The sequence below is a fragment of the Perca fluviatilis genome, chromosome 4, assembly GCF_010015445.1.
Source record: "Perca fluviatilis chromosome 4, GENO_Pfluv_1.0, whole genome shotgun sequence".
NCBI lineage: Eukaryota > Metazoa > Chordata > Actinopteri > Perciformes > Percidae > Perca > Perca fluviatilis.
The window spans coordinates 12,339,555-12,363,023 of record NC_053115.1 but is presented as its reverse complement, the minus strand read 5'-3'; the positions used below and the strand labels follow the sequence as shown (position 1 = coordinate 12,363,023).

Genomic DNA, 23,469 nt, shown 5'->3' with positions numbered 1-23,469 from the left:
AAGCGGCAAACTTTGACAGTATGATGAGGCCAGAGTACAGTAACCTCACGGTGTCACAGTAACCTCTCTCTTGATGCCTGGCTAAACAAAGTCAGAACACCTTAACTCAACTTCAGCGTGCCCGGAACAAAGGCAAAGAGCCCTAACAGCTGTTACGGCGTTCTGCTGTGGTTTCTCGTATGGTTTTGGATGTTACGGTTGTCATAGCGCTTTATTTTCTCGTTAAAACAATCAAATTGACTCACGATATTTATTCACACGATAAAGGAGGTCTCAAATACCCCAAAAGTGACATTAACTCATTTTTGCCCAAACATGTTACAGCGTTTTGCCTTTGTAGGGCAGTATTGTTATTTTGCCTTTACAGTTACAAATAATGTGCTGGCTTGTGTCTTCCAAAGGTATTTTATTCTATTCTATTTTCAAGGTGATACTGCATTCTCCTTTTGTATCTCTTAAGGATCGACCTTGTGCCATTCAAACTTTCTTCCTCTAAAGCCAAGGCCACTTACAGGCAGATTGTGGTCCGGACCCAGATGCCATCTGGTTTGGACCCAGAACTATAACCGATAAATTGAGATTCATCACATTTTTGGCGGAGCGTTTCTTTTCCAACCAGCGCAGCTTTTCCAGCCTTTACTGCACTGGTTTAGCAGCCCAGGAAACTCACAGTCTACTTCTCTCACTGAACAAGAGAATTTGGAGGAGTGGGATATCGCGATTAATTGCATGATCCCCAACTGACTGCCTGCAGCAGTGCTGCTGCGCAAGAGGACAGAGGGGGAGAGAGCAGCGCTGTTTAGTGTTTAACCAAGGATCTGTGGACTGCATGCATTGGAATGAATTACAATAGAAATATATATTGAAAAGTCTGAAAAGTCACGAAATCTAGCTAGAAGTTGGCAACACTGTTCACAATGTTACCGCTGCAGCTTCCTGAGTTCCCAAACTAGGGATGGGCGATATGGCCTAAAATCCATATTGCGATATACAATGCAGCCTCTTACGATAACGATATATATTGCGATATATAAATTATAATAGAACCATTTCAGACCAGGTTACATAGACCCTAAGGAAAACCAAACTGCTAAATATATTTTTTAAAGAGAAAGAAACATAGTATGTAGTTTTGAGAACATTTATTGTTCAAAACTGTAATTATACAACATAATGTTGCAGATGAATAAAATTCAAGTACACTAGTTGCAGAGACTTAGACAAAGAAAAAGCTTAAAGTATTGGGTGTCTTCTCTTTAGTGCAAACCATTCTAAAAGGCACTACACTTAGTTAGTTTAATACACTTAGTAAGTTTAAGTCCTTGGTTCTTAAATGCCACCCAAGATGCAGAGAACAGGACAAACTGGTGTCTGTTTAGTTAAGGAACAGACACTATACTGGAAATACTTTCAGTATTAGGCAAAGATGCACAGATACTTTAAATAAAAACATATTTCAAACAAAGTTTCTTACCTGCAGCCTAATGTAACGCATTTGAGCGCGCGCACACACACACACACACACACACACACACACACACACACACACACACACACACACACACACACACACACACACACACACACACACACACACACACACACACACACACACACACACACACACACACACACACACACACGTACGTTATATAGTGAATGGTCAGGCTGGTGAAAGGCTCCGTGAGTGCGGCTCGACCACAGCTCCGTTGTAGCGGCTTTAATCCAAACCAAGTCCAAATAATGGATGTTGCACCGGTCTTTTTCACCAGCTCCTTGTTTCGCTTTTAGTCATGTTTACTCAAGATGACGATGACGCGTTGCAGCTCGTGGCTCTAAACTTTGCGGGAAGATTGCGTCATCAACATGATTTATCACGATAGTGCAATATAATTAAAATCTCTATCGTAGGCCAATTTTGTATCGTTTATATTGCATATCGTCTATATCGCCCATCCCTATCCCAAACTATGGAGTAAATCATAGAACGTCCGTGCGTATTAAAAAAATTGTGGCGTTAAAAGGAATTTGCGTTAACTTGATAATTTTGACAGCCCTAGCTGAGGTCGTTACTTCTGCCACGGAGGTTATGTTTTCGGTTCGGTGTGTCCGTTTGTTTGTCTATCAGCAGAATTACAGAGAAACTATTGGCCCGATTTTCATGAACCTTGGTGCGAGGGTGTAGCATGGGAGGAGTTCCAAGGAGATACTGTAGGACATGCCTTGGCGGAGGTCTGTGCTGTCCAGATGCCCTTCTAGTTTATTATAAATTTTGGTTGAGACTGTTAAAATGTGAAATGGAGTTAACAAAAAAGAAGAAAAAGGGGATCTTTTATTTCATTTTTGTAAATGAAATACAAAAATGAAATAAAAAGCTCTACATATTTTTTTTTTTTTTTTTTTTTTTTTTAAAAAGGCAGCCCATATTTTACTTTAAATGACAAATTAACAATCCCTGCAGTTCAATGTAAAAACTGACAATACATATTGTTGAAATATTATTGAATTGTTTGTTTTCTTTTTTAGTCAGTTATTGACTACATCACACGTTGATAGAACTTACTAGGCTACTTTGATATTTAAGGAACTAAATCGTAACGCTATTTAGACATATGATGTTCTGGATCTTTGCTTGAGGAGATTTTCTCTAACTAGACCTCTTTGAATTTGAATTAAATACTCTTGCTGTAGTTAGACAATCACCTACTAACACACTTAAAAGGGCTGAACTTCACCCCAACATGATCTGGCAAATATATAACCTCATTCAGTGAACGAACACCAACATAAAAATATTTTCCACAATATGTTAGCCATCCGTAATATACAGTCTCAGTAATCTATGGCCTTTAGACCACAGCCATCACTGTGACACAATATCGACTAATCAGGCAGAAAAACAAGTAGGTGTACAAAGTCTTCGACGCACATTTAGGTAAAAAGTCACTCAATACAAAATACATGAGGTCTGAAAATGGTGTTGTTGAATAGCACGATAACAATGTATTTATAAAAAAATATATATATATATATATATATATATATATATATATATATATATATATAAACATTCTAAAAGCTAAAATGAAAGATATTTAGATTTTTGTTTTCATATACAATTAATAACTGTTGTGATTTAGTTTCATGGCATAACTCGTTTCAACTCAATTCAATACAAATCTGACAAACGATTATTCAAATTAAAATTTGTTTGTAATTACTGTTACAGAGCTGAGATAAATCCTGCCCTGACTTTGGCTTTTGTGTGATGGAACATGTGGCTAATCATCCTGAGTTGTATAAATTATAAAGTAGTCCTGCCTTTCTGCTGCTTTCATTATACTGCTAAAATACAACAAATTGCTTGTTGAATTAAAAAACTGATGAATGAATGAATAAATATCTATCTATCTATCTATCTATCTATCTATCTATCTATATCTATATCTATATCTATATATATATATATATATATATATATATATATATATATATATATATATATAAAGAAAGAAAGAAAGAAAGAAAGAATGAAAGTCAAATTTTAAAGTGCCGTTTTCTACAGAGACTCAACTATCTTAAAAATTCCCTGAGCGTTTTTGGCAATGTGTTTTTTGCGCAAGTTGACATTACGATGACGATATAAAAACAATATATTGTGCAGCCCTACCATACGTCTTTATTCAGGCTATTACCTTTGCCAGACAACAATATGTGTTTACTTGAGCAGTCTATTCTATATGCAAACAGAAAATCAACAAAGAAAATCAGATCAACAGAAAGTCCAAAGACCCTCTCCTCTAGCTTTATGTCACAGTAAATATGCAAAACAGTACAGCCCAAGACTAAATTAGCAACATGTCATTATTCTAAAGTAATTATTTTCGCTAACATGTTTTCTTGCCATCTTATATTGGCCATTGTGAATTTGGAAAGACTATATTTTTTGCCAACTTAGGAATCACATTTTCTAGATGATGCATGTGTTTTTAACATCAGTTGTTAACCTTTCCCAATTGGTTGAAGCCCTCTTACGACCAACCTGTGAGTGACACACACACATACGCATACCTGAACCCAGGGATCATCTTGGCAAAGCCAATGACTTTCTGGATGCTATAGGAGACCAGGTCAGCCAGGTGGGGCAGCATGGAGAAGCTGGAGCCCTCCTCCTCGCTGGAGTCAGGGCTGTTGCCCTGCTCATGGTACATCATCAGCAGGTTGTTGAAGTTCATTTTTGTGTCGACCGACTCTGAAGTGAGCAAGAAGAAGACAGCAAAGCAGAGAGGAAGCAAGAAGAGACAAGAGGAGAGAGAGAGAAGGGAGAGAAAAGTGGTCACACACAAAGCATGACAATGTCACACTATTCCTCCATGCATAGACACACTGTCTGCTGACCCACTCTGTGCTGAGTGAATCGAAAGAAATCATGGAAAAGAGAGGGCCTTGTTGATGGAAAGGATCATCTGAAAATACACAAGCGTCAGGTCAGCAGGAGTGAGATGACAGCTATGACAACATGTGAAGCATGCAGAGCTTGCTGGGGTTGTTTTGAGTCATTTGTCTCTGCTGAGTGTTGGCGGTGGGCCATGGCACCGTGTTCCTCGCTGTGTTCGCTCCATTAGTGGCGGATGCATTAATGAACTGATGTTTACTAGTAGGAGTCAGGTGTCTGGGGGGGGGAACAGGTCATTCACAGAATTTCCACTGGATTCTCAGTAAAGGGGCGTAAGAGATTATATACGCCAACATGCAAACAGCTGAACTGGAAGAAATTGCTATCTTACGTCAAGTATTAACTCTTTTGATAATATTTTTACAAAACACTAGGCCTCTTAGAATTCCAAATTTTGCTGGTGGATTGTCTCAGAAATAATTGCGCTAAACAATACAATTGTCTATTTCCGTTAAATAATACATTCTTTATTTATTTATTTCCTTTTCAAACTAATTCAAGTTTAAATGAATCCCAAGATACATCTTTTGTTATGTGACCCAGATACGTAGGTTCACAGCCTACAAAGTAAACCACGCCTCTTTATTATCATAAAACATTGTAATTTTGCTTAAATTAACAAAAAAAATGTAAATAGAACATTTATTCCCTTCAATAAAAAAAAAAAACAGAACGTGTTTAATTTCTCTGGCATAGCTAACAGTCAACAGTCATACCCCTTAGGACCTTAGCAAAAGTTAACAAACAAGTTGTTCTGTCCAGATTAGAAAAATAAAAGCACAAATCCCCGTGGAACTACGTTAGCATAATGTTAAAGGTCCCATGACATGTTGCTTTTTGGATGCTTTTATATAGGCCTTAGTGGTCCCTTAATACTGTATCTGAAGTCTCTTTCCTGAAATTCAGCCTTGGTGCAGAATTACAGCCACTAGAGCCAGTCCCACAATGAGCTTTCCTTAGGACATTCCATTTTTGTGTCTGTAGCTTTAAATGCTATTGAGGAGGAGAGAGGGCGGGCAAGGTGGAGGGTGGGGGTGTGGCCTTGACCAGCTTGCAGCCACGGTTGTAGCTCTATTTCCTAATGGGGCGGCAGCTCCTGTGGGCGGCAGGGTAAAGCAGAGAAAGGGGAGGTAACCTTGCTCCTTATGACCTCATAAGGAGAAGATTCCAGATCGGCCCATCTGAGCTTTCATTTTCTCAAAAGGCAGATCCGGATACCCAGGGCTCAGTTTACACCTATCACCATTTCTAGCCACTGGGGGACAATGGGCGGGCCAGGGGAACTCATATGAATGTTAAAAAAAACATCATAAAGTGAAATTTTCATGCCATGGGACCTTTAATGAATGATGGCCATTTCCGCTACAGCGTCATCATTTACGGTAATGTTACTAATTAAACAAAGCACCATAGAAGATTAAACACCACAGACGGACTAACTACATTACTTAAACACATGTAAAAGGTGCTTCGGTGGATTTTTAACGTTTGAATGCCGACTGGACTTGCAACTGCGGGTGGGGCGTCCTCTGGTAGGAATCCATAGCATCAGAGGCTAGCTAACGTTACTGTTAGGTGATGCTACGCCAGTATTGCAAACGCGTATGATGGATCCAAACAATGGTGTGACCAATCTCATGAAAAAAAAGAAAAAAAAAAAGAAATGCGCTAATGCTTTAATTGCGGATGGACAATTATTTAATAATTGTCACAGGCCTACAAAACACACCTTATCCCACCTTTTTTCAATGTAAAATTTGTTTCTAGATGATTCCTACACAAGGGCAAGTGTGCAGGACAAACTAGTTTCATTGTAACCCATGACTGTCAGTGTTTTCACTTGATGTGACTGAAGTCTCCATAGTGTGTGTCTCTTACCTGGAGAGTGACTGAAGGAGTCAGAGGAGGCATCAGACAGAGAGTGGAGAGAGGCCGCTCTACTGGCGCTACGCGTCACTGGGCCCTCGCGAACAGGAGGCTAGACAGCAGAAAAAGACACCGGAGGATTTTTAAATAAGTCTAGTCACCAAAAATAAAAATGTGTCTTCTTTCACAATCTTCATTAACACACAGCCAACAATTTTGTGTTCATAATTCTGACTCTCATTCAAAAATACAGAATATGCAGTTTTGTTGAATATCTGCTGAAAACAATAGGCTTAAAATTACTGGACTTGAGTATGTACTGTAAGTATATTTTGTGTGGGATGAACTACAGGTTAGATGTCTGAAAGGACAGAGGTGTTTAAGGGGGATTCAACACAGTTTTGGAGGAGAAATGGACCACTGGGTTTAAGATTTATGTGTAAACAATACAAAGCATGACTTTTGTTGACAGGTGGTAGAGCAAGGCTGAAGCAGAAGGAAATTCTGATGTGAGGAATCAACAACACTGAAATGCTGGTTAATGCAGGAAATGTAAAGATGCTTCTAAAGCAGCATAATACTGGTCTAACAGAGCTAGAACTGTTCCGTCAATTTAAAACTATCATAATGGGCCCTATCTAGTGCCCTGCGCAAGTGTCTTTGCTAGTTTAAGATTGACGCAGTTTTCAATTTCCCGTCCAGCGCCCACGTTGTTTAAATAGCAAATGTACCTGCGCCCATCTGTGCGCCCATGGGTGTGTTGGTAGGCAGCAATTTGTCACGCCATTGACCAACAAAAAACCTGGTCTAAAGTCAATAACGCAGCATTTCATTGTTATTTTAACAGTGCATTAGTAAAATGCGCACAGCGCGCACACTATGCTTGTTACACACACACAAACACGCAAAAGATTAAAAAAATAAAAATATTACAATGTGAAATAGTATTATGATATAATCTGCTCGCAAGCTTTCACTTCACGCACGAGCAGATCAGTTTCTTCTCCTGAAAATCTCTCCTTCCTGCTTAGCAAATCTGCCATCATAATAGCAATACAAGCGCGCCTGGCTTTTAAAAGGGAATGGGAGATGACACTCTCGTTTACTGCATGTTACTCCCAAAACACACCTATGATTAATTAAGACACTAAGTACAACCCTTTTGAACCACGTGCCCGGCGCACTGACCCTTTTTCCCGTCGTTACACTAGCAAAAGCGGATTCGTACACGCCCCAAACGCACCTGCGCCAGGCGCTTCACAGCGTACGCTTAGATTGTTAAAATAGGGCTCAATATCAGAAAGATTTCTATTCAGTTTGAAGTCCCACGAAATGTGTGAATTGAAATAAATCTGACTGCAAAATGTTGACATTGATGATGAAGATAAGTGTATAAAGACACAAACCCTGAAGCGGCAGAAGTCAGAGTAGGAGTCGTCATATGTTTTGTGGTGCGCTTCCACCAGCGTGGCGATGACCTGACTCTGTTCGTCACTGAGCCGGGGCCGTCGCGCCTCCTTCTCCGCTTCACGCTGTGCTTCCTCATCCTTCCTCCTTTGAATCAGGTCCTTCTTCCTCTGCACTTCCTCATCTGTCAGAATGACTGAGGATGCAAGTATCAAAAAGGGAGAGCGAAAGTGTTTTTATATACAAATTTATATATGATATAACCATATATGACATGAACTATATAAGCACAAAAAAGGTAAACTAAACATTGGAAAACACACGCATGGCGGGGAAGAATGAGTTTAAGATATAACTGAACACAGGTACTGTATATCATCAAAACTGCTTGAAGGTACGCCACTTTTAAAGCTTTTCAGTATGTACTTGTGTTTTACATTGTGATGACAGCTATGCCAATGTGGTTTTGGGTGGTGGAGGGGGGGGATGGGGGAGTTGTTATTCTCTGGAGGAAGAGAATGGGAGGGGACAGGTCCATATGGAGACCCCTGCTGCAATGAACAAGTGAATGCATTGTCTTTGTTCCGTTTGCTCCTTGTTGTTCTAACCACTGAATTAGCTCACAGAGACAGAGAGAGCGAACTAGCGAGAGAGAGAAAGAGAGAGCGAGAGAGAGAAAAAGAGAGCGAGAGAGAGAGGCGGGGTCACAACAACATGCTGCTGTTTTTGCAACAGCAATGCCACTGGCTCCTCTCCACGTACAGTAAATCGCAGTGTCTCCCACAACCACTCAGGGAAAGAACATTCAGCTGGAAGTGAGAGGCCTGGGGACAATATCCGGATATATTGGGAGAAAACAAGATAAAAAAAAAAAAGAAAATGTACCTGCTATTTACAGACCATGAAAATAAACAAGACTGTGTGGAAAGAAGAGGCCTCGTTAGATTGAACATAACAGCAGGTTTTTAAACTTCAGATGGAGTATACTTACTCTATACACAATGTGGGGAGGCTCACTATTTCAAACAGAACATGTCAACACTCTAATGGGGGCAAAGACCCAGAGATATCTGACCCCAGTAAATATTACATAACATACAAGAGGAACAGTAGGCCCCCAAAACTGCAATCAGAAGTTGTGTCAATTTTACTATAAATTCAAAAAAGATTAACAGATTGAATGTAATTTATATGCAGTATTTTATATTAATGTCTAATTTGTCTACGTGGGAGGGTTGTCACATAGTTTTGATCCACTTTCAACAGTGTTGGGCAACCACAAAACCGTCAATAACGTTAAACTAATAAATACAATCACTTTTGTATTGTTAGTACCATGCATTTAACCCAAAAGGGTTACTCCCTATTTGAATACATGCAGTAAATCACAAGGTGTAATGTTAAAGAATATTGCCTTGAAGACATATGGGTCACCTGTCAATACTTACACTCTTTCATCATGCCAATGTCCACACAGCGTTTGAGTCGGCATGCCTGGCAGTGGCGCCTGTTGTCCTTGGTGATGGTGCAACTGCCGTTAAAGGGACATGTGAAGGCGGCCTTGCGCTTCATACTGCGCCTAAATAAATTGTATACATTTCAGTCTATTAAAATACACACACAGTTATCAATGTATAAACACACACACACACACGTAGAATTCAAAAGAACTCACTGAAGTTACTGAGAATTTGAATCTGAATGTTGATACGAGGGCAAATCAATTGAATTGAATAAATCTACCACTGTGGCACCTTTGACAGTACTGTGCACAAATAATAGTCATGATAGCACTGGATGAATATTTTTGTACTTCAAGACAGCATAAATATGGATGAGTGCCAAGGAAACACGGGGTAAAAGAGTCTTGCCAAACAGTGACGCAAAGCATAGTGATTTAGTCAGTGACGGAGAATACATATGATCATTTATACACAGATGTGTGCAAAAACACACAGATAAGCATGCTTGGTAAGAGTTCAAACAAGGGCCAGCTGAGAGACGAGGAAGGAGATTAAACATCCTTCTTTTTCATCCTCTCCCTTTAAACATCAACACTGCCGAGAGGAACAGGCGTAAATGGGCGGATACATCTCACACACACACACACACACACACACACACACACACACACACACACACACACACACACACACACACACACACACACACACACACACACACACACACACACACACACACACACACACACACACACACACACACACACACACACACACACACGACTTGCTCTAGTTTTGTCTTTAATTAAATTGGAAACTCATGTGTGTATCAATGGGCAGGCATCAGCCAAGTCATTAGGAATAGGAAGGAGCTCATTTGTATTATCTACCTGCTGCTGGGCATTACTCTGATGTTGTCAGTGGTTTTGTGTGTGTTCTTATGTAACTGTGGGTGGTAATTATAGTGTGTGTGTGTGTGTGTGTGTGTGTGTGTGTGTGTGTGTAATTTTTACATATTTCTTTTTTTAAGCACAGGTTTCTATGCCATTTTTAGACTAGACTTTTATGCAATATAATATCTGACCTTTGTTCACAAGTTACCACACTACACTGTCAAATTTAAAACATTTATCAACAACATAATGTAACAATAACTTACATCTTCAGTCAATTGGAAACAAACAAAATAACCTGCCATCTAGTTTCTCTTTTGTAACTGCAGTCTTCTTCCCAGAAGATGACATTCAAGTTCACAACATAACAAACAAAAACAATTAAACAGCCACATCCATAGTCTTCTCTGAACAATTAAGTGTCTGAACAAATTATTTCCGAACAGTTGAACATATACTACTCCCTGTGTCTTCCATTTCTACATCACCGAGGCAAGCGTAGTGGAATTGGACAGTGACTGTAGCGATCGCCACTTTTTGGTCCTACACGTCCTGTGTCGCAGACACACACCCCCAGTCCGCCTCGATAATTACGCCGGCAATTGCAAACTAAAATGGCGCAAACGCTCACCCGTTGATGAGGCCAATTCCATCCAATGAGTGGCTCCGTAGCTTTCCAGCCCTCCAGGACGAGTAAAAGGTCCCATTTTTTTTAGTCTCATTCTAAGCGGATTACTCCTCTTCCTTTCTTCCTCTGTGATTCTACCGGAAAACCCCAACCTAGGGTGACCAGATTTCCCAGAGCTACAACCGGGACACTTTGCGCGTGACCGTAGTGCTTGTGCACGCACACACTTTTTAACGTGAACATGTGCCAGCCCAGGTCAGACGTATACACAGACAGTATATGTCTGACAGTATATAAATTAACAAAATTGCAGCAATAGCCTTTTTCAGGTTAGTGTGAGATTTATGTTGAGATTTGTGTTGAGATCGTGTCATTTATTCCAATAACAGCAAAAAAACCTGGCTTTCACAGCTTTCCTCACGGAGAGACGGTTGCTAGGTGATAGCAACAAATACAGCATGGTCGGACCCCGCACGTAGCTGCCTGTTCTATTCGTCTCGGAAAAATAAACTGGACAAAGTTACATTTGGGGCTACACTCAAAACATTCGGGGCTGAAGACCCGGCAAAATCGGCTGACGCCGCTCCTGGTGTAAACCGGGACATTTTAGCGTCCCAACAGGCTTTTGTCAGGACTCGGGACAAGCACTTCAAAATCGGGACTGTCCCGGTCAAACCGGGACGTCTGGTCACCCTACCCCAACCCCACGCTCACAGCTGAATGAAGAGAACGGCTGCAGCATTTCAACACGTGCTTTTTTTCCGCTTGGCAAGCCGACCAGACGTGACATCGGGGCGTGGCAGCATCAGCGATTCCATTTTTTTATTCAAAGTTCGAGATTGTGACTTAATTTCGGTCAATTTTGAATTAAAATCGAAATCGTGACGCCCTCTGTGTGTGGCCATTATATATATATATATATATATATATATATATATATATATATATATATATATATATAGTTAGAGTTCAGACCTGTGTTTGTAGGCCGCTGTCAATATGCATCACTTTGTTTTCATCGGGGTGATATGAGCAATTGTGCTGCAACACAATGCCTCTAGAGTGTTGTGTGTGTGTGTGTGTGTGTGTGTGTGTGTGTGTGTGTGTGTGTGTGTGTGTGTGTGTGTGTGTGTGTTTGTACATTGAAATTGTCAATTTGTGTGTGCTTTACAACAGAACTGTGACCTCACATTTGCAATTGTGTACCTGAAAAAACCTTTGCAACCTTCACAGGTCATGGCATTGAAGTGGAAGCCGGTGGCTTTGTCACCACACACGCCGCAGATCCGCGGCACGTTTCTATCAAACTCATCAGGGGCCAGAGTGGACGTACTCACAACTGTTGACTCCATCACTAAACAAAGAGAGGGCAAATGGAGAAAAATAAGAGAGAGAGGAAAAAGACAAACAAAATCAGCTCCTGGTTAAACAAACTGTTCACTTGCTCAATAACTCAATAAGAAAAACATTAGCCGTTAACCTCTAACATCTGTAGTGAATTTAAGAATATTTCCTTAAAATTATAATCTGTTCAATCAGTGTTGCACTTCATGGAAAATATGTGAAAACAAAACAAGTCATTTAAAATAACTTGTCATATTTTTAATGAGATAATGTTTTAACGGTCATGTTTTTTCTTACAAAGTTGCTGTAAAAACAACTCTACAACAGGTGAGATACATCTCTTTTCACCATGCCGACCAAACAGTGTCCCTTCCTTCAGGACATATTCAAGTCCCCAGTCTCCCCTTTGGAGGTGAACTCAAACTCAAAGACTTTTGTCCAGGGGTAAGGAACTGGAGCCATATCAATCAAGTGGAAAAACTCTTGTTCCACTCCAAAATGCTGGCTCTGGGTTACATTTGATTACATAGTGCTCCAAGTATCTATTTCACTGAACGGCCTCATGAGAGGAAGAAAAAAAAAGGCATGTCACCGCAAGGCTAGAATCCTCATAAACAAACAATCACTGTCCTTTTCACAAAGCTCCTTTCTTATTCTCTTCCTTGCTTCGACTGCAGAATGAAAGCGAAGCAAATGACGGAAGTAGATGGAGGGCCAACGGAGGGTGGGGGTAACTAAACAATACGATACAATCTCACCAATCAACATCCAATACGGTAAGGGCCTAACTAAATAATTCAAAATGTTTTGACATGTCTAATTAAAACCACTAGTTTGCTTAAAAGGTCTTACATACTCCTGTAAATGTAACAACTGTATTCTTATTTATGTTTATTTATATTTAGTAAAAGTGAATATGAACCGTAGGACTTTAAACTAATGTCTGCTCACGTCCAATTATATTAAATCAGACATGCAGTCCTTATTAAATCCAAAGAAGAAAGGAAACAAGAGGATCTTTTCAATTCCTCACTGCTGCAGGCATCATGGACAGCGGTGACTCAAGCCTCTCTACAGTATGTTGACATCTTGTATCCCAACCGTAAATATGCACGTGACTGGAAGGAACAGCAACTGACAGCAACGATTTGTGGAGGGAACTGACCAGACAGGTTGAACTGAACTCTGATCAACAACAGATCACAGAGAAACTTATAGGTTGATGGGAAATCACTTCAAACGATTAGTCTCATCACTGAGCTCCGGGAAACAGTGGGCTGTGGCCAACTGATGTAAAGAAAGCTGAAAACTGAGGAGGTAATTTCACAAATTGTACAGAAACAAAGATAAACAGATGTAGTGGGTTAAATCTACGCTGCCTGACAAATTTTAACATTTTATTTGCTCTCAGTTTACTGTCTCTCTGCATGTTTTGTTACAGTAATCAACTAGTCTACAGTGACCGAATAGACAAGGGTGTCCTAAACTCTCCTGTTTTTCCCAATTGTCTCAGTGCACAACTTGTTTCCTTCTCCCACCAACCGTCTCACACATCAGCTGTGCAGAGGTAAGGTACACGAGTCAAAGGTCTCTCAGAACGACATACCAGGCTATGACGGCTGCAGTAATCAAGATAAGCCCTCTCTACTATTTACTATACAATAACACTTGTCATTAAGGTGATGTAATATGAATGGCCACAGGTGTTACATTTCAAACATTCACACTCTATGTAGCCTACAAAATGTAAGTAACCCTGCTGGCCAAGCCTCTGACGCTAATTGGAGTTTGTATAAAAGCACTGAAAATGAAGTGCAGCACACCTGGGGCCCGTTTCAGAAAGCAGGTTTGGTGAAAACTCTTGAGTTTGTTAACCCTGAGATGAGGGAAACTGGGTTTTCTGTTTCAGCTCCCTCTCTCCATTCACTCTCTAGCATGCTCGACCACCGCTGTGCTCTCTCTCTTTTTGTCTCTGGCACTTAGGATGAGGAGCCAACTTTGAATGCTGTGTTTACAAAAAGTAAGCTCTATCTCCTACATATTATACCTTTTAATAAAAACAGATTTCATGGGAAAACACAACTTCTATGTAAGACCAAACACAGAAATCATAGTAAGGGTCTCCAGGGGGAAAGGTCTGGTGTTCATTTTTTAAACAAGACCTTCTGGAGTCCTGCCGACATTTGGTGAGGTTACACATACCAACATACGGTACAGAGTACATCTACAGTATGACCCAACAGGTCACAGCTACAACATCGTTATTGCTATAGTGTAATGTAATGTTACATAATACTGACCAGTATAAATGACACAGCCCTTTGTAAAACATCAAATCTGTTCTACTGCATGTAGGCAAACTAATCCCACCAGGCATTCACACTCATCACTCACTGTGAACCAACAGGGAAAACACCCATTTATTTTACCATATCATCAACTGGTCAGTGATGTCAGTCCTATGTGACTGCATTCAGCGCTGACAGGCCATTACACTAAATGCACAGTAGTATCGAGAGAGCGCTAAATAATGCACGAGGTTATTAGACCAGATCTGTACTCATTCCTGTGACCGGGCTCGCAAAGCCAGGGAACAGGTTTTGAGCTTTAGGCTTCTACTGAATGTCTCACTCTTAACTGATTTACATATTGTGTCTCCTTTGTAATAATGTGAGAATATTACTCATGTCTCATATGTTGGCATAAAGCCTAAGGATAAAACAGTAGCACTGATTTCTGATAAGCTTACAGGGTCGAGTCCTGATCCATTACAGGCAATTAAGTATGCATTTTTCACCTCCAGGTATAATTAGTGTGCTTGTAGATTTTAACAAGTAGGGCTGCAACTATTTTCTTGATTATGCGATCAGTTGTTTGGTCTATAAAAATATGTAAGAAACGGAAAGAAAATATCGATCAGTGTTTTCAAAATCCCATGCTGTCGTTCTCAAATGTCTTGTTTTGTCCACAACTCAAATATATTGGGCCCTATCGTGCACCCGGCGCAGCGCAGAGCCCCACGCAAGTGTCTTTACTAGTTTAAGACCGACACAGTTGTCAATTTCCCCGTCCAGCGCCCACGTTGCTTAAATAGCAAATGCACCTGCGCTCATCTTTGCACCCATGGGCGTGCTGGTCTTACAGCAAGGTGCGTTCAGGTGAATTCTTGGTGTATTGCTATCTTGAGGCAGCGGGAAGTGATCGCACCATTGACCAACAAAAACCTGGTCTAAAGTCAATAGCACAGCATTTCATTGTTATTTTAACAGCGAATTAGTAAAATGTGCACAGCGCGTGCACACTATTCTTGTTACACCCACTCACACACACACACACACACACAAGATTACAAATAAAAATTTTACGGGGCAAATCATAATCATAATAGCAACGCGCCAAGGTACAAACGCGCCTGGCTTTTAAAGGGAATGGGAGATGACACTCTGATTGGTTTATTGCATGTTACGCCCAAAACACACCTACGAATTAATGAAGACACTAAGTACAACCCTTTTGAACCATGCGCATGGCGCACGGACCCTTTTTCCCGCCGTCAAATCAGCAAAAGTGGATTTGGACGCCCTAAACGCACCGGCGCCATGCGCTTCACACCGTGCGCTTAGATGGTTAAAATAGGACCCATTCAGTTTATGGTCATAGAGGAGTGAATAAACCAGAAAATATTTCACATTTAAGAAGCTAGAACAAGAGAATATTTTTCATAAAAATTACTCAAACCAATTAATCGATTATCAAAATAGGTGGTGATTAATTTATTAGTTGACAACTAACTGATTTATCTTTGCAGTCTCTGGTAAATGGACTACTTTACCAATTAGAGAATCACTGCCATGTGTTTTTCAATAGTGCATTGAAATAGGATAGACATTTTTATATATTGCCACTGACTGCATTAGTTTAACAACTTCCAGAGTCCAGCAACTTCTGAAGCAAATGTTGAACACCAACCTGTTGGATCTAAAAACTTCTCAGGTGGTTAACAGATTTGTTGCTCCCTGCAAAAAGGAGCAGCATATTTTTGGCAGAAATATGTTAAGAACACGCTGAGCATACAGAGAGACAGTGAGACTATGCTGCAGAAGGGGTTTGACACGTTTAAATGGATATTTTGATATTCCGGGTCATCAAATTTACTTTTTCTCCTTCAAACCAAATTCCACATTCCACAACTTGAAGAAAGCACGAAAAAACTGTAATGCTGGAAATTAAATAGAATTGTATAATTGCTTCAGGATCTCGTTTATTTTCAGTCGTTTTGACAAAAAAAAAAACTTTTGGCTGGGAGTTAACATTGGAAAAAAAAAAAAAATCAACCTGATTATAATAAAAGTACTGAAACTAGGGAAACGAGGCAAAAGTAATTTGAGAGTCCACTTCATCTAATTAATTTAAAAAGGGACTGACACATTAGGAGTTGCTATTAATTGTAACATATACAGTATCTGTGTCAAAAGGCTATATTTAAAAAGGATAAGAAAGATAAAACATGGACAATTATAGTTGCACGTATACATGGGAGGCGTGGAGAGCAACTGAGGGTTGATTAAGATAGCTCAGCTACGTGACTAGTATGAGTAGGAATAAGCTTACACCAGCTGAAGGAAACAAATCACCTGAACAACTTCTAATTCAGCATTATGGCCGCCACATTAGTTTAGGTAAAATACTTTGAACCTCTTACGTTGTTTGGGGTGTTTATTAAATGTGTTATCTCTCTCTCTCTCTCTCTCGCTCCTTCAAAGCAGTGGTACCATTGTACATGAGTGATTTGATAGCTTTGTGTATTTATCAATTTAACATCAGAGTCTGAAATCTTCTCACCATGTTATTGAGGGGGTCATGTGAAGGGCACGTTTTTAACTCTGCTTCTTATGTGTCCATTACACCTCACTACACAGTTCAGATGAGCTCTCACCTATTTCCCTCTGAATGGCTGTTTGCAATCAGAGAGAGGAAGTGCTAGGCCGTTACAGTAGGGTAGGAGGAGAGAGGGATGCACGGCAGAAGCATGCTAGAGAGGGGTGGGGTGAAGGGGATGCTGGAGAGATGGAGTAAAAACAGATATGGATATATACATAGATACAGCGAGTAGGGGAGGGGTGACCTCTTTGTCCCAGTGGCTTTCTGTGTCACAAGGCATACCCTGCTGGCTGTTGTGGATGTGACAAAAGGGATAGTATGAGGAGCGGCACTCAGCCGTGGCCCAGAAAGAAGCAATCAACACAAAGATTTTGTTATCTAAAAAGATGGCTAAAAATACACAGTTATAAGCACTTCAATTACTGGCTAAATATAAATAAATGTCTTATTTCTGACAGCCTCTCATCTTGAGAAGTTACAGAGGAAAAAGGTTTGCTATTCATGTAAGAATCACATTTTTAGTATGATTTATCTCTGTTTTTTTTTTAAATCAAGGAGCAGATTTTGTGTGCGTTTGTACACTTGTCCATGTGACAATGAAAAATCGGTTGGTTGGCCAACTACATTGTACTGTATGATAATGACTGGTATTAATACATTTCATCTTAATGCAAATCTATTTAAGGTTCAAGCCACAGAAAGGATCGACAGCCACCACACCCCCCTGCTCACCCAATGAGCATTGGCAATGAAAACCAGGACAGTTATTCCGTTTTGGGGGTTTATAAGGATGTTGGATTAATCTGATGATAACTTCCTCCTTTGAACCTTACAATGGCACAAAAATAGGGGGAAATTACTATTCCCTGAAACCCAAATGTCTTGTTTTGTCCGGCCAACAATGATACCAAACTGAAAAAGACAGCAAATCCCCACAAGTGAGAAGCTGATACTAGGAAATGTTTGGCATATTTGACTTTGCTTTAAAGTATTGACAATATCAAAATTCTTAAGAGATAGAATAATTGATCAGGTAGTGTAAAATAAGCACCATTTGCTCCACAACTAAAGATAACCCTTACATAAGAAGTAATTGATGAACTCTGCTAAATCAAGGGGTAAAAAGAAGGAAAAGCGGTGTGTACTGGAAGCCTGGGGTTTAGGAGTCTGAGTTGCACAGCGGCAGTGGTCGATGAGCAAGAGATGAGGCCTGCTGTAATTATGCGCAGTACCGCAGACCTGACTCTGGCGTGTCATTTCAACTGGGTGGTGAAAGCTGCAAAATAAAGACATTACCCTAATTTTGGTGGCGTAGCTGGAGGAAAGTCTAGGGAGTTTCCTTTTCTTTTTACCCAACAAAATAGCGGAGGCAGAACAAGTGCTACTTAGCATGCAGTGAAGCAGTGACTCATCTTTTCCTCCTTTGATTTATTCACATCATGGCCGAAATGACACGCGTGTGTCTCATAATCCAGGGACTGACGGGTCCCAGGTTGGATTTAAAGACACAACACTGTCTGCAGAAGCATTAAACATTTCATAGGTCATCAATTCTAAAGACTAATGGTCTAGTGCTCCTGGTGGTCTGGACTAAATTAAGATCAACGTGTCTGAAAAAACACCCTTTTCATATAAAAGAATATCTTTTAAAACCTGCGCATAACCTACACTACAAGTCCAGTGATTAAATATTTATTACTGAACATCTGGCCAACTTTTAACTCGTAAGGTGGAGTTGAAGGAATACCCCACCAATTTTTGCATGAAATGACACAACCTGTGTCACATTTATCAGTGTAAATTGTTTGCACCATCTGCATCCCAGTGTCCCAAATGGATACGTCTAACTTGCACCTTCTAATTAGTTGACATTAGATGTCAATCAGTGGGTAATTAAGTCTCAACTACAGATGGTGTGAACCTGAGGGACAGAGAGTAGAAACTTGCTAATATAAGAAATAGTAACATTTCATGCCGACGACATTGCACAATGAGTGCATTCGTTAGAATATGGTCATATGTGAATTTGAGTATTACTGCTACAGTTTTAGTTGCTGTGAGATATTCATACAGGGAGGGGCCAAGGTGGACCATGGCAGAAGTCCAATACCACTCATAAGGTAGCTTATCTCCTTCTGGTCTACTCGCCATTTCATTTTGAGCTCCTCCATTGTCAGATTATGTGATTACCAAACAGGAAATACAGGCCATTGGTTTTCTTTCTGTCAGGTGCCCTGCTATTTACAGAAAAGACACAAGTGAAAACTCAGCTGTAAAAAAAGATTTGGACCGCAGCCTAGGTGTTAGCTTAACTTTCATCAAAGTCAATATTAAGTGATCATAAAAACCCACCGTCCACCAACACCCACCATCTAACAAAACTAATTAAGTGGTGCTATTAGTGCCTGGGCGTTGAAATGAAATGTGATTGAGGAAAGGGCAAGATATAACAAAGTGGGTAAAGAGAAGGATCCAGACAGCATTTCAAAGAGGGATCATTTTAACGACACACAGACGTGCAGAAGAGAAAGGGGAAAGAGGGAAATAAAAAACCTCTGGCATCACGTTCCAAGAATGTCAGCAATGAGCTTACAGACCACAACACAACACAAAGAGTCAGAGTCGGAATCACATCCAGACTTATAACAGCACTGGAGGAAAGAGAGGGATTGCTGTGGAACGCCTGAGTGGGAGAAGGAGGCCCTGTCTGACAGTCCAATAAGCATCCTCCATCTACATCACATGACGCAATCCCACAAATGGTTCTGAAATTGTTCCATGCTGCCAAAAGTTTCTCTTAAAGGGAAAAATAGAGAAAGAGAAAGAGAAAGAGAAAGAGAGAGAGAGAGAGAGAGAGAGAGAGAGAGAGAGAGAGAGAGAAATATGATGGAGAAATGTAGAGAGGCTTGGAGGGAGAAGGGAGATAACATTAGGAGATGTGTTTTACTGCATACCTCGGACTGGGTCACTACGAGTACAGAAGAGACAAAACAAATCAGATCTGGAATGACCCGGGCTGCAGAGAGAGCTGGGCTACAATGGAAATACATGGACTTGTGATTGACACATAGAAGTACATTATGGCCCACAATAATGGCAAAAAAGGGTGGGTGCAAAATGGAAATTTAAGAGGAGGAAGGTGGGAGTGAAGAAAAAAAAAAAAAAAAAAAAGCAAAAAAAAGAAAACATGATCTGGGATTTGTGACAGAAGTGTAATTCAAATATGCTTTGTGTTTAGAAATTGCCTAAGAAAAAAAAAAAAAAAAAAAACATGGGGAGAACAGAAAGAGAACAATGGACAAAAAGAGACAATGTGGACCTAACAACAACAAAGCAGACAAACTGAGTCTGTAATGCAGCTAAACAACTGGCTGAGCAGACTAGTCCAGTCCTGTACCTTCCCTTCGCTTCCCTCTCTCTCATTCTACCTCACGCAGCCTCCACGGGTCTATCTCATGCTCTTTTCCTACGATCACAGGGAGCATGTTACAGCAGCAGTAATAGCACATGACAAGGTGACCTGTGCCCCACACAGGATGGGCTAAACTGGGGTGGAAGAGATGGGGGGGTCACATGTCCCGTGTACAAACGCTATAGTCTCTGCACCACCTCCCCCCTGCCCAGGCCCCAGTGCTGGCCTGCAAGGCAAGAGAGAGGCAGTGGCGGCAGCCTGCCCCCTTATGCTGGGCCCCTTGCTGGACTCTGGAGAGTGGAAAGAGACGAAGCAGGGAGAGGGCCTCTCCAACACACACCGAAAGTCCTGTTTATGTCTATGCCGAATTTGACAGAGAATGCACATTCTCAAGCACACAGAGCCAACTGGACAGAACCGGACAGCAAAAGACATGTGGGTGATGTGGGTACAAATGCAGTTAGCCCACAAGTCAAAGTTAAATAACCTCCATAAAATGCAGAAAGCTTTTGAAAAGGTGAAAACAATTATACTAAAATTTCATCCATAATCCAGTTATACACTGAGATTTTTAATTTTAAAAAGAAATCTGGATATATATCCACCGTACTGGATATCATATAGTAACTTATATTTTGCTTTGCAGGAAGATATTTTTCTGCATGGCTTGTGCTGCACATACAATAAATATTGCCTGTGTGATGTGTTTGGCCTAGAAACCATTAACCAAGGGAGGTAATTGAGGATCTAAAGACATTAGGGGGAACTTAACACTTCATTAGTCTCAAAGGCAACTGAACATATGCGGCAAACAGCACGCATGTACAGAGGTACATACAGGAGGGTCTTTACAGTTAAGTACAGCAGCCTCTTTCTATAGGGTTACATGTGAGAGGAAGCAACCAATTACTGTAGTCACGAAAGGGGGGTGGGGGCAGGGTATTTCACTGTACAGGAGACCTAATGGACTGTACCATCACTACAGCACACAGTTCCATGAACAACCTGCTACAGTTAAAGTCAATAAAGACACCAACCATGCCCATTTTGTATCTTTTTAATCACATGTGCACACTTAGTTCTACTTACAAATGAATTGAAAATGTATTCAATAGCTGAAGCATATGTGGTCCTCATTGGGGTAGAGTCTCCCATTCCGGCCCAAATAATATGGTTATCTCGTATATTTCCACATGATATAAATTCGGAACATGTGTGACCGTTGATCTCAAGTGCAGTGCACTGTGTTGTTGATATTTTTTTCCAAAACAGGCGATGCAGCAGCTGACATAAAAACCACATCCTATCTGCTACTTTTTTCAGGCGTCCAACTTCATTATAGCACGAAGCTCATTGGGAAAATAGGTAGGAATACATCAATGTACTAATTGCCATTAGATGTATTTGGTCCACCTCAGATTTACTTTGAAGTGATGAGCAGCAGAGAGAGAAGAGCTGGAGGCGGTTTACATTTCAGATGCAAGAAAGACAAGAAGCTTGTAGTAATTAATTATAATCAGTATTAGCCAGTGGCTCAGTTCTCTACAACTAGGAAGTGAGTGGTTAAGTTGTAAAAATAAAAATAATTGTAGATATATAAATAATTCTTAGAAAAAAAGGATTGCTTTATGTGGTTTAAATGTATGTTACCAGAGAAGAGGGTATAATTCTGCAGTGATTAGTTCAGATCACTGCAGCTTATCCTTTCTTTTTTTTTTATCATGTACTAACACAATAAAAATGTGAGTTGATACTTCACGGATATTAAAAATGGCTAACTAGCTAATAGTAATATTAATAATTTATGGGGGGAATGTTCACTCTGTAGCTGTAAGATATAATGTTCTCATTGGGACAGAAAAACACCCTATACCTAAATGGACTGTATTGATAAATTAATATTATGTTGTGCATTTTTCATTACACAGCCCTTTGAGTCAAATGGACAGGTCACTTTAAATGAACCTGACATTTTCAATTTCATTTCATTCTTCAATATACCGATATTACAGTCTTATTCCTTATATTCTAGTTCATGGATTATACTACCTTAATCTTAGAGAGATTTATTTTGTATGATTAGAGTGAGTGTATGTCTAGTGTATGTAGTATTATAGATGTGAAATCAAGAGACTGCAACAATCCCATGAAATCTGTGCAAAAATGTGTAACTTCAAAAGCAACATACATTATATATATCTTTTTTTAAAAGACAGCAAGCTATCAATATAACATTACACGGGGAATGACTTAAAAGCAAAAGAAAAATATCTCACCTGAGGTTTTTGCATGCCCTTATACAATAGTAAGACTTGAAACCGTTCTTCAGTTTATCCCAAGTTGTTAATCCTGTTCAAAACAAAAGCAAAATGGCATGTCGCAAGTCACTGAGTGGGCCTATAACGTCGTAGCTGACCTGCAGCTGCTCTGTTTATGTAACACTGCATTACTTTCAACAGCAACATACACACTCAATGGCAATCATCACATATATATAGCAGTAAGGCAAGTATGTAGGCAAATACATTGATAAAACATACTTAAAACTATGATAAAGCTGTTTCTATGTGGTCTTGAGCAACAGAAATCACAATAACTCAAATCCCGACTCTAGCATTCCTGCTGTGCATGCGAGTTTCATACCTCAACTCAACTTTTCCCCATCAAGACCGAGTTGCTTTTAATCCTCTTTAGTCGCCGTTTGTCGTCGTGTTCATGCTCTTGCAAAGTGTGTCCCCTCCATGTTGACTGGGTGGGTTAGCTTTGAGGAGAGAGGACCGCGTTGTACTAAACTCAAAAATGTGAGGAGACTTGGGGAGAAAACGTCAAACTCGTACGCCCTTCCAGACGTTGGCTCACACAGCAGCGCTTGTAGTAGCTAACGTTAGCAACGTGGCTAGCTGGTTGCTTTAACCCTTAAACGCGGCACCAAGTTCAGCCAGCTTATTAACCGATCTGCGACCGCGGCCAACGAACATCCAACGAAAAAATGGCTGAGACGCAACTGTATTTCACTGACGGGCAAACGTACACACGAACATGAAGAAAACTCAATAGTCCGACGTGAAATACCCCTCCTTCTTCAGGACCCAAATAGATGGTCTTTACTTTTTGTTATG

General features: G+C 40.3%; 1 protein-coding gene across 1 annotated transcript in view; it reads right to left on the bottom strand.

Moving 5' to 3' along the window:
- Positions 1 to 23,469, bottom strand: part of LOC120557854 (vitamin D3 receptor B) — a 31,092-nt gene extending 7,623 nt beyond the window's left edge. Inside the window, exons 1-7 of the mRNA XM_039798500.1 lie at positions 22,994 to 23,469; positions 22,627 to 22,699; positions 11,920 to 12,067; positions 9,178 to 9,308; positions 7,729 to 7,925; positions 6,335 to 6,434; positions 4,072 to 4,252 (exon numbers count right to left, since the gene is read on the bottom strand). Of these exons, the coding sequence (XP_039654434.1) occupies positions 4,072 to 4,252; positions 6,335 to 6,434; positions 7,729 to 7,925; positions 9,178 to 9,308; positions 11,920 to 12,065 (755 nt within the window). The 5' untranslated portion in view covers positions 12,066 to 12,067; positions 22,627 to 22,699; positions 22,994 to 23,469. The remainder of the gene's footprint in view (positions 1 to 4,071; positions 4,253 to 6,334; positions 6,435 to 7,728; positions 7,926 to 9,177; positions 9,309 to 11,919; positions 12,068 to 22,626; positions 22,700 to 22,993) is intronic.